This window comes from Juglans microcarpa x Juglans regia, chromosome 3D (assembly GCF_004785595.1).
Source record: "Juglans microcarpa x Juglans regia isolate MS1-56 chromosome 3D, Jm3101_v1.0, whole genome shotgun sequence".
NCBI classification, from domain to species: Eukaryota; Viridiplantae; Streptophyta; class Magnoliopsida; order Fagales; family Juglandaceae; genus Juglans; species Juglans microcarpa x Juglans regia.
In genome coordinates this window covers 13,301,612-13,313,860 of record NC_054598.1, presented here as the reverse complement: position 1 = coordinate 13,313,860, position 12,249 = coordinate 13,301,612, and the positions used below count along the sequence as shown (strand labels likewise).

Below are 12,249 nucleotides of genomic sequence, written 5' to 3'. Positions count from 1 at the left end.
AACTGGACATCAGCACAATCCAAAACTACATACAAAGCAAAGAGGGGACACCATAGCAAAGGGTGGGATGATTCCCACCCATCAAAGGGGGCAGGCACCCAACTTGGAAGTGTCTACCTGTAGAGCTCCATTCTCCATCTGGAGTGTTTCTACTTGTGTTGTCAACGTCTTCACTAGTTGTTCCATTTCCGCTAAGCGTGATTCTATATCTTCTAATAAGGTTTATGGTCCTCGAGTTGTCTAAGAACGAGTTGTCACCGGCATACAAATGACAAGTTATCTCTATAGAAAAGATCTCATAAACGATATCACTATTAATGTCGTATTTCGTACGCTTGGACAAGGGTCTCACAACTTGAGGTTGGGATCGTTACCAGCAAATATAAATAAGAAAATGGACTTGAGGTTGTCTGGGAAGCCTCCAATGCTTAAATTAGTTTCCTTAGGAATACCAACAAGCTTTTATTATTATTATTATTATTATTATTATTATTATTATCATCATCATTATCATCATCATCATCCAGAGTCTGGAGAGAATTTTTCCTGTGACAGTTGATATCACCATAAATGATATCAGAAAAAATCTACACAACCTCTTATTATTCACACAACTTCCATACACCACATTTTTTTTTAATTTTTATTATTTTTTTATCAAATATTTAATATATGAATAATGAATAGAAGAATTGAATTAGTTTAAAAATAATAAACTCAAAAATATATATATATATTAAAAATTTTTAAAAAAATGTAGTGTGTGGAGATTAGGAGGTTGTGTAGCATTGCTCAAAAGTGAAGATGATTTTTCTTGAAAAAAAAAAAAGAACTTCTAAGATTGAGGATTTTTTTTTTTTTTATTTCTGTCGTTGAGGCAGTGTTGTTTTCACTTTCCGGTATATAATATATATTAATTAGCAGACTAATAATAATAGGATAATGCTACATGCATAAGTAGAAAAGGCATACGCCTAGATCCATTGTAAAAAAATAGATTTCATCGTGAGGAAAGGTGATTTTTTTACATCTCTTTCATGGTGAGACCCGCCTTTTTATAATTGGGACTTGTACAAATTATTATTCCTAATAACGTGAGTATCTGTTAACGGCCATATATATGAAGATAAATCAATAATTATTGATAAGGAGAGGAATCTTTCAACAGATCAAATCATTATTTTAAAAAATTGATTGAAATGTCTAATGCGAATTTATGACAACTTGAAATCTTATAATTTCTAAAATATTAAAATAAACATTTACTTTTCTTAAGAATAAAAATAATAAGTTACGTATTTCTTAAAATTTTTATTATCTATCTAAATATATAATGCAATGTTAGGTGAGTCAACTCGACTACTCTTTAAAATTGATTGAAATGTCTAATGCGAATTTATGACAACTTGAAATCTTATAATTTCTAAAATATTAAAATAAACATTTACTTTTCTTAAGAATAAAAATAATAAGTTACGTATTTCTTAAAATTTTTATTATCTATCTAAATATATAATGCAATGTTAGGTGAGTCAACTCGACTACTCTTTATAAAACCAAAGAGAAGTAGCTTACTTCTTTTCAAGGGTTGAAAAAAAAAAAGTCACTTGCAAATAATGTACATGTGAGTGCGTGTGCACGTTTAAACCCATTGAGAATTAGATCATAAAAAGACTACTTACACTCACAAAATTTACAAAATTTATTTTAGTTAGAGTAATGTTAAGTACAAATCTCAAATGTACAAATATTGTACAAATCTATTGTAAAAATATGGGCTTCATCAAGAAAAAAAAAGTTTTTCACACTTTTCTATCGTGGGGTTCATTTTTTTATAAAAGGCTTGCACGTTTGAGACTTACATATATCATTATCTCATGATATAGCAATAGATGATTGTAAACTATTTATCATCTAATGCGACATCATGAAATAATGAGAGAATAATGAAAAAATAAATGATAAATAGATTTTCTCTATTTATATTTGAGATAATGATATATCTCTACAACTATTTTATAACTATTTTACAATTTATTTGACATCCAATTAATGTAATTGTACCACTTCATTAAAAATAAATTTGATATTATATAACTCTCTGTCTTATCCTCTCTCTCCCTCTCTCTCTCTCTCTCTCACTTCTCTCTAGGAAAAAACCCATCTTTTCATTCAGTGTTGCTGGAGAGGAAGGTGTGAGTCTCGGCTCTACCTTCCTCTCCATCTTCTTTTATTTTTCCTTTCCTTTTCCACTACCTATACGTGAATATGTTTATATGGTAGTTTTTCTTTCCCGACTCAAATTTTCTCAAATCTGTTGCACTCCGGCCATGGAAAGTCGACACGTGCCCCACCATGAAGTTCCCCTGCTGCCGATCTGCTAGGATGACTTAGAACCGCACCCAAAATGTCTGCATGCGGCTTGTTTCCGCGCGTGGTCTTCACGCGCCGCCACCCTCCAACATCTCCACCGGCTACACACGCCGCACTAGCATATTCTCCACCCTCTGATCCTTCAAATCAACTAGACCCCACCTCCATACCACCGGCGTGTGGCTTTCAAGCACCACTCTAGAGGCACGGGTTTACTTTCCCTTCGTAGATTTACTCTTCCGATGTCGATCTATCCGGATTATCGTTTTTCTTAACCGATGATCTTGTAAAATGGACTAAGGATCTCTCCAAAAAATATCTCAAGTCAACGGACTACAGTGCACCCGCTTACACCGTTTCTAACAGTGGCTTGCCTTTTGAACGTCTTTTAAGACAATACCCTCTTCGTACTCAAACTCCGTTTTATTTTCTTTTTTTTTATCACCATTTTTGCATTGTGATTGTTGTATTGGGATATTTGTTGGGGAACCACACTCCTAGCATGTATAATCTTTTATTTTCATGAAGTTTGCTTGCTTAGAAGGAAGAAGAAGAAGAAAAGAAAAAAAGAAAAAACTTAAATAAAGTTGTAAAATAATTGTAAGAAATTATAAAGTTATCACTTTACAAATACGATTCAAGACATAAAGGAATGTATTTAAAATAGAGACCGATGAGAAAAAAGAAATGTTACGAGGAAAATGATTTACATATAACTTTTTATGCAATCATATTTTAACTTATATACGTTTTTATAGAATGATGTTACTTTATATAAAATAACTTATAAAAATAATATCATTTTATAAAACTACTTCAATTTTAAAATAGTATTGTATAAAAAGTTGTGAAAATAGTTATGTATCATGACTCAAGTTTTTAATAGTGACATGATTATATATATATTGATTGAGTCAAAATGAGTTGTAAAAAAGTTGTATTGTATCGTTACTCAATTTTCTTAACCCTTAAACAATCATCTAAATGTACACCCCAATTTTCGGCATTGATTTAACTTTTATTTTAAGGAAGAAAGATGATATTTCTAATTTATTTAGAGTAATATTAAATATAGTTATGAAAATTGTAAGCATTATATAATTTTTTTTAAAATAATGTAGTTTATTATTAAAAAAATTATTATTTTTATTTAAATTTTTTATTTATTTGCTTTTTTAGAAAAGATTTTATTATATTTAAACACTACACGATTGTACCTTGGAGATGCTAATTATACAACCGAACCAAGCAAAAGAAAGTTTCTGAATTGGTGAAGTAAAGAAGCGAATAAAGGATACCGACAGGAGGACGAACCTTGGCACCATTATATCTACTATTGTGTACTGCCTTAAAACATTTCTGCATAGCCTCATGATCCCTTTGTACAGAACTGGTCATCTGGAGATCGAGCACTGCAAAAAGAGATGGAAGACGACCACGCCACTTCCGTTTCATTGGCTCCCGCTTTTAGGCACCGGTGTGACGTGTTCCTGAGCTTCATAGGCGAAGAACCCCGCCCTAGCTTTACTTACAACCTCTGCGACTCGCTCGAGAAACACCGCGTCCGAGTCTTCTTCCAAGACCACGGGCAGCAGGGTGGGGAAGAGATCTCGCCGTCTCTGCTCGAGGCCATCGAGGACTCGGCTGCTTCCATCGCCATCTTCTCCCCGAACTACGCGTCGTCCTCTCAGCGCCTAGGGGAGCTTTCGAAGATATGCGAGTGTAGGAGGCGCCTTCTCCCCGTGTTCTACCGAGTCACGCCGTCGGACGTACGGCACCAGCGTGGACCGTTCGAACAACATATTAGACACCATGAAGAGAGGTTTGGAATGACCACGGTTACTAAGTGGAGGACAGCCATGAAAAAGGCTGGTGGAATCTCTGGTTGGGTTTTCGACGACAGGTGATATATAATTAGGGACAAGATAACTAATTTGCAATTTTTACTAAAGATTTCTTAGTAAATTATTATTAGTTTTAAATCAAAATTAAATAAAATTCAAAGAAATTTAAGAAATAATAACATTTGATTAAAATGATGGATAAAAGTTCAACTTTGTTCTTATTAATCTTTTATATGAATATATTCTCAATATTTTGGTTTCTTCAGTACAATTCTAGTTTTTTCTTCTACTGTGATTATGAAGAAACTGTTAACAGATAAATAAATAATGAGAAATTTTATTTTAATAAAGATATTATTATAATTTTAAAAAAAATTAAAAACAAAATTAATTAGGCTTTTGCAATGCAGTTACATTTGGATGTTGTACGTAGCTTTGCTCATAAATAATACCAAAACCTTTACATGCATCGATCCAGCTTAGACTTGCTGGGTTTTGGGCTGATGATCGAATTGGTGAGGTGCATTGGGCTTAAAAACATGAAAATATAATAATTAAAAAAATAATGTAAATAATGGACGCTGGGACCATCCTTTTGTTTCTCTCCTTGAGGGCTGGTTACCTTATAGGAAAAGACAGATCCTAAGCAATACCTGCCCGGATTTATGTAATTCGGAAGAGGTTTGTGGGTCCCACTCCCTCGAGCAACTAGCCGTTGTTTTTCAAAATTTAATAAATATTTAATTCAAATTATTTCACTATTATTCATAAACTATCTTACTATTATTTATAAAATTCTCATCTCATCTCATCTCATTCCCAAACATCCATACTTAGGCTTGGTTTGGTTTCTTTAAAATCATTTTATCTCATCGCATCTTATCTCAATGTCCAAACATCTTTTAAATAAAAAAATTCAATTTTTTTAAAATCTCAAAATAAAAATTATATTAAAAAATTATATTCTAACTCCCTTTTAATTTTATAATTTTTTATTTCGTTTACAAATTATATAACTATTATTCATAAATTTCTCATCTCATCTCCTCTCTTATGTAACGAGGCCTAAGTTAAAAAATTAAAAATAGATTAATTCAGAACCTTAACAATTTTCTTTACGGGTGAGCTAGTATATATAGAATTCTGGTTCATCATTCCTAGCCATGGAGTTGGAAGAATTTGGACGTGATATTAAAGTATGCACATAGGAGTGACTATTGAAGTGTTATAATTGACATCCTTGTTACTCATGTTTATTCTTAGTGGCGGCGATGAGGTGCAAGCGCAGTTGATTGAATCTTTAGTCCAGAGGGTGTTGTCTGAACTGGCCATTACTCCAGTGGATGTTGCTGCATATACAGTTGGACTTGATTCTCGGATTAAAAAATTGATGAGTGGGTTGGATTTAAATTCCAAAGGCATTCGAGTTCTTGTATTATATGGGATGGGTGGGGTTGGAAAGACAACCCTTGCCAAGGCTCTTTGTAACAAACTTGTTGCCCACTTTGACTGCCTCAGTTTCATTTCCAAAGTAAGAGAAAACTCTGCGAACGATGCTGATTTAGTATCCCTACAGAACAAACTTATCCGCGACCTTTCTTCGGGTAAGTCAACTGTATATTCTACCCCTGCAATCAAGGAAGTACTTCAAGAGAAGCGAGTTCTTGTTGTTTTGGATGATGTTGACATGATAAGTAAGTTTGGTGCATTAATTGGGAGAATAGAATGGTTTCATGAAGGAAGTAGAATCGTGGTAACCACAAGAGACAGAGAAGTTTTACCTGAACATCTTGTGAATGAGTTTTACGAGGTCACAGAATTGAGAGACTCTGAAGCCTTAGAGCTTTTTAGCTACCATTCACAAAGGAGAAAAAGACCCACAGAAAAATATTTAAGTCTGTCCAAGCAAATCGTGTCCCTTACAGGGGGTCTACCATTAGCTTTGGAAGTATTTGGTTCGTTCTTGTTCGATAAGAGGAGAGTAGAGGAATGGGAAGTTGCTCTACAAAAGTTGAAAGAGATTCGTCCCCGCCATCTTCAGGATGTTTTGAAGATAAGTTTTGATGGGCTAGATTCACAAGAGAAGTGCATATTCCTTGATATTGCATGTTTATTCATTAAAATGAAAATGAAGAGAAAGGATGTTATTGACGTGTTAAAAGGTTGCGGATTTGGGGCCGAGATAGCAGTCAGAGAACTCATAGCAAAATCACTCATCAAGGTCACCCAGGAAAACGCCTTGTGGATGCATGATCAAGTTAGAGACATGGGAAAACAAATTGTTCTAGAGGATAGCCCTGTGAATCCTGGCATGCGAAGCAGACTGTGGGATCGTGATGAGATCATGACTATCTTGAAGGATGAGAAGGTAGGATTAACAGTAACATATTGTTGTGCAAAACACATACTAATGATGGCAAATAAAGTAAAAGCAAGCACACGATCAAACACACACGATACACAATTTACGTGGTTCGGCAACTTATCTATGTCCACAGAGCTGCAGAAATTTTATTAATTCAGAGGAGATTACAATCATTCAATCTCAACTTATACTCTCTAGGACTTTTTGTTCTCTCACAAAATATGGCACTCACTTGACAATTGTTCACTCTCAAAATATGCTGAAAATCATACATCATAAGTCAAAGATTACATATTTATAATAAACGGCATTGGAAATTCTAATTCTGGCAAAAATACGTCCTTTGCTTGAGCTGTGTGTCAAGTGCAACTCGAGCGAACATTAAGATTTGTGTCTCGCTCGAGCCCACTGTTGCGCAAGACTCGAGCGAACTCATTGGTTGAGCTTCACTCGAATGTCATGTCGAGCAAAGTCAAGCGAACTCTCTATTTCTTGATTTCCTGCTCAGAGACCAGCGTCCACATGCAACCCAACACATATAACTTCTAATGGCTTTTCCAATTCCTTTTTTGTCGGATGGCAAGTTTTAGCAGAACTTTTCAACTAGCAGATATAGATACAGACTCAATTGATCCATCTTGTTGCTGCATGCACTCTTTCTGTGTATAGATTTTTTTTTTTTGCAAATATGCAAGAAACGATTGTGTCTCGCTCGAGCTGTGTGTCAAGCGCAGCTCGAGCGAACATTAGGGTTTGTGTCTCGCTCGAGTCCACTGTTGCGCAAGACTTGAGCGAACTCACTAGTTGAGCTTCGCTCGAGCGCCATGTCAAGCAAAGTCAAGCAAACTCTCTGTTTCTTGATTTCCTGCTCAGAGACCAGCGTCCACATGCAACCCAACACATATAACTTCTAATGGCTTTTCCAATTCCTCTTTTGTTGGATAGCAAGTTTTAGCAGAACTTTTCAACTAGCAGTATATAGATACAGACTCAACTGATCCATCTTGTTGCTGCATGCACTCTTTCTGTGTATAGAATTTTTTTGCAAATATGCAAGAAACGATTCGATCAGTAGCGGCAATTACGTTCATATGCTGGTGGAACTAAAGTCTTTAGGGAAAAACATGATATTTTTAAACAAAAATTAAAAAAGATTTCCTGAATATGTTCCCAATTGAAAATTTTTCAGCGCCATTCTTCTTTGATGTCCTAAATTCCCAAATGTAGGTACCATTCTCTGTGTATCCAATTGTCTTCTCTAAGCTTTAATTGCTAATTATCTGTCATTAGTCTTACTGGCTCCATTCCATTTTTTTAAGGATCTCCCATATTATTGATAATAGGGAACAGGATCTATAGAAGGGATCGTCCTAGACTTTCAAAGCATGCCCCTTGTGCAGGATAAAAGCGGTGACAGAACTGCTTGGGAAAATTTTAAGAGGTCGCCCAGTTTCACCTCTGCATTGACATACATGGAAGAAAGGTATAAGAAGTTTCTTGAAACTAAAGCAGAAAGAGAGAGGGAGATAATACTACGCACGAAGTCCTTTGAATCTATGGTTAACCTAAGACTTCTGCAAATCAATTATACAAGAATGGTAGGAAAGTATAAATATCTTCCTGCAGAACTGAAGTGGCTACAGTGGAAAGGGTGTCCTTTCAAAAGTATTCCTTCTGATTTTTCTCCACGGGAACTTGCTGTCCTTGACCTCTCAGACAGCAAAATTGAACAAGTGTGGGGCTCGTATAGTAATAAGGTATGCTTCACTTATCAGGTGCATTGGTTATCAATTAAACAATACCAGGATGTTGATGGCCCAGATTGATTTGTAACGCTTGCAAATTTTATATCAATTCTTTCTGCTTGTCTCGTTTTTTATAACTGAAAAAAACTTCTTGTTTGCCAGGTTGCTGAGAAGTTGATGGTCATGAATTTCCACGGTTGCCATAATCTTGCTGCTATTCCTGATTTATCTGGCCATCAAACATTGGAAAAGCTTGATCTTGAGCATTGCCAGAGTCTAACTAATATTCATGAATCAATAGGAAATGTGAGTACATTACTTCATTTAAACCTAAGATATTGTTCGAACCTTACTGAGTTTCCTGCTGAAGTCTCTGGACTGAAAAAATTAGAGACTTTCATCCTCTCTGATTGTTCAAAATTGAAACAATTACCAATGGACATAGGCAGCATGAGATCTCTAAAAGAACTTCTCGCTGATGACACCGCTATAGCAGAGCTACCTGAATCCATTTCTTGCCTTGCTAAACTCGAAAACCTTAGTCTAAAAGGTTGTCGGTTCTTAAGAAGACTACCCAACTGCATTGGAAAGCTTTCTTCCCTGAAAGAACTCTCACTTAATCATTCTGCAGTAGAAGAAATACCCGAGTCTGTTGGAGATTTATTAAACCTTGAGAAACTAGGTTTAACGGGTTGTAAATCAGTCACTTCAATTCCAGATTCTGTTGGCAATCTCATATCGTTGTCAGAACTTCTCCTTAATGGTTGTGCAATCCATAAACTGCCTGATTCCATTGGTTCATTGTCATATTTGAAGGACTTATTAGTTGGAAACTGTCGGTTTCTGAGTATATTGCCTGATTCAATTGAAGGACTGGCTTCTATGGTTGAACTTCAATTGGATAAGACATCAATAAAAAATTTGCCAGATCAGATAGGTGCCTTGAAAATGCTAAGGAAGCTTGAGATGAGTAACTGCAAAGATCTTATATCTTTACCAAAATCACTGGGAAACATGTTGGCCCTTACTACTTTGAACATATACAATGCCAACATTTCTGAATTGCCAGTATCCATAGGGATGCTGGAAAATCTTGTTTCATTAAGATTGACTAAATGCACCCAGCTCCATGAACTTCCTGCTTCAATAGGAAATTTGAAGTCTTTGCACTCCTTGATGATGGCAGAAACTGCTGTGACAGAACTACCTGAAAGCTTTGGGATGCTCTCAAGTTTAAAGAGATTAGAAATGGGCAAGGACCCTCGTCAGGAGTTAGCTAGAAACAGAATTCCTGAGGAGCTTGTAACTGCAACTGCACAAGGGGAACCTAATCCAGTCAGACTTCCGGCTTCTTTTTCCAATTTATGCTCACTACAAGAACTAGATGCTCGCGCTTGGAAGCTACGTGGTAGAATCCCTGATGATTTTGAAAAGTTGTCGTCATTGCAGAATTTGAATCTAGGCCACAATGATTTCTTCAGCCTTCCATCGAGCTTAAGGGGCCTCTCGCTACTCAAAGAGCTTTTATTGCCCGACTGCAAAGAGCTCACGTCTCTTCCTCCACTTCCCTCGAGCTTGGTGACGGTGAATGTTGCAGACTGTACAGCATTAGAAACGGTGTCTGATCTTTCCAACCTGGAAAGCTTGTGGGAGCTGAACCTTACGAACTGTGACAAGGTGGTGGATATTCCGGGCCTTGAAGGCTTGAAGTCCTTGAGAAGGTTGTTCATGACTGGTTGCAGAACATGCTCGTCCGCAGTAAGAAAAAGGCTTTCTAAGGTTCTTTCTCCTCTGTATTTGTGCACTCAAGCCATTGTTGTCTCTAGCAGATGTTGCTCCTTTTATTATCCCCCTTCATTTTACAAATAATTGAAGCAATTCTTAAAAAAAACAAAGGTTTTATTTCTAATGGGAAATCTTATTGCAGGTTTGTTTGAGGAATTTACGCTCTCTGAGTATGCCGGGAAGCAAAATTCCAGATTGGTTTTCTGGAGAGGTGGTTACATTTTCAGAACGCAAGAACCGTGCGATCAAAGGTGTGATAATAGGTGTTGTTGTCTCTGTCAACAATCAAATACAAGATGAGTTAAGAGATCGACTCCCTTTGATAGCAGGTATACGAGCACATATTACCAAACTGAATCAACCTATATTCAGTACAATGCTGGAGTTAAAGGGAATCCCAAAGGTGGACGAAGATCATCTTTACTTGTGTCGTTTTCACGATTATCGCCCTTTAGTAACTCAGTTGAAGGATGGTTATAAGATACAAGTGACACAGCAAGACCCGCCATACATCAAGGGGGTTGAGATGAAAAAGTGTGGGATTTATTTGATTTTTGAAGGTGAGGATGATTATGAAGGAGATGAGGAATCATTGCGTGAAAGCCAACTATCCATTTCAGAAAAGCTAGCAAAGTTTTTCAGCTCTCTTGGAGAGGAAGATCACGTCTCTGAATCTGGTCGTGAAGTGGAAAGCCAAGCGCAAGAGATTGAGGAACAAGAAGAAAGAGAAAGAAAGCCCTTTTGGTTTGGCTTTACGCGGCTTGTTCGAGGATGCTTTTGTTTTTAAGAAGAAGCAGCAGCTGCTGCAGCTACTTTGTAGTCTTCATTTTCCCAGCGTCTGCATTGTTTGATGAGAATGTTATAAATTAGAAAAAAAACAGAGGGAGGGAGGGAGAAACAAACCGTAGAAATTACTGCTCATAAAATAAGGTAGGCAGTAAGCTTATGCATCAGATTTATATATTTAATCTGATGCATAACCATTCTATGCCATCCTCCTTTCCCCCAAGCTCCCAAGCATAGCGTTAAAGGGGTGGGGTGGTTGTTTCCTCGAAAGAAAAGACATTTGAATAATTTGAGTGGTAGAGTAGAGTATTAAGGAGTTGATTTGCTATCCAAGAGTGCAAACCATTAAAATTCCTCTCATTTGTTCTCCTATTCCCCAGGTTCGTCTGTCTTTGGAAGCATCTCCTCTGTGGCATAGTTGCAATCGAAAATGGAGTCTGCTGGACAGGACTGAACCACATTTTCTCCAATTTTTCAAAGTCCCAAGAATGGTCAAGGTCAAGCCGCTTCACACTGGGTTGCACATCCATAACTAATAAAACCAGCTTTCCTTTTCTTTTCCCAATGGAACAAACTCATGGGTTTGATCCAGACTCCAAAATTGGCGTTGAGGATAGGATTTCACGAGTTCCTTCTAAGAGAAGGAAGTTTGTCTTCATGGCACGCCATGCAGCAGGCCGGCACTTCTTTTCTGCATTGGCAGGAGTTCTAGCGTGGACAGGTACATTTTGGGGAGATTTTTAACTATGAATAAAACTACTTTGCCTCTCCACTTTGACCGCTTTATTTGACCGCTGGTCAAAATTTATTTATTTATTTATTTTTTTACTTAGTAATTAAAAAAGTGATTTTAAGTGCATTGGTATATTTTTTTATTTTTAAAAAATATTTAAATATATTAAAAAAATATCAAAAAAAAAAAGAAAAAGATAAAACCACTGGACAGTACGCCCAGCGGTAAGAGTGGGGAGGCATAGTAGCCCCACTCTTTAACTATAGATAACTTCATTTATATATATATATATATATATATATATCTATATATTAAAAAAAATAGGTCACATGTATTCTAATCAGATTTTTTCTTTGGCAAACTACATGCTACTTGATTTGTTCACTATAAATGGTTCATGTACTTATTGTACTCTGTTTAAAATGGATTGAAGCTTATGTTATGGATTGTTTCTTTCTTTCTTGGTCTGTTGAAGGGTAGTTCTTGCCTCGCTTGATTAGCCAACCTCAGTGATATATTTGTTTCTCTACCCAAAATTAATTTTCATTTCCGATTTCAGCAGTGACTATCCGAAAAGAAAATCGGGTTGGAGACTTGCAGTTTAAAAGGTCATTTTAC

General features: G+C 36.2%; 1 protein-coding gene across 2 annotated transcripts; it reads left to right on the top strand.

Moving 5' to 3' along the window:
* The first annotated feature begins 3,669 nt into the window (after positions 1-3,669).
* Positions 3,670-11,654, top strand: LOC121254779 (disease resistance protein RPV1-like). Of its 2 annotated transcripts, XR_005938714.1 has the most exons (6): positions 3,670-4,276; positions 5,481-6,585; positions 7,926-8,339; positions 8,490-10,106; positions 10,255-11,042; positions 11,279-11,654. XR_005938714.1 is itself a non-coding variant. In XM_041154927.1 (5 exons), exons 1-5 carry the CDS (start codon positions 3,798-3,800, stop codon positions 10,897-10,899), a joined length of 4,260 nt encoding a protein of 1,419 aa, XP_041010861.1. In that variant the 5' UTR covers positions 3,670-3,797; the 3' UTR covers positions 10,900-11,226. The 2 variants fall into 2 exon arrangements, 1 of the variants encoding a protein (XP_041010861.1); XM_041154927.1 differs by lacking the exon at positions 11,279-11,654 and having other exon boundaries at positions 10,255-11,226.
* The last annotated feature ends 595 nt before the right edge of the window (positions 11,655-12,249 follow it).

Bases quoted from the DNA above. Each gene is read 5' to 3' on its own strand.
- LOC121254779 (XM_041154927.1), top strand. From the start codon at position 3,798: ATGGAAGACGACCACGCCACTTCCGTTTCATTGGCTCCCGCTTTTAGG. The intron at 8,340-8,489 runs GTATGCTTCACT...CTTGTTTGCCAG, and splicing joins GGGGCTCGTATAGTAATAAG to GTTGCTGAGAAGTTGATGGT. The intron at 10,107-10,254 runs GTTCTTTCTCCT...ATCTTATTGCAG, and splicing joins TAAGAAAAAGGCTTTCTAAG to GTTTGTTTGAGGAATTTACG.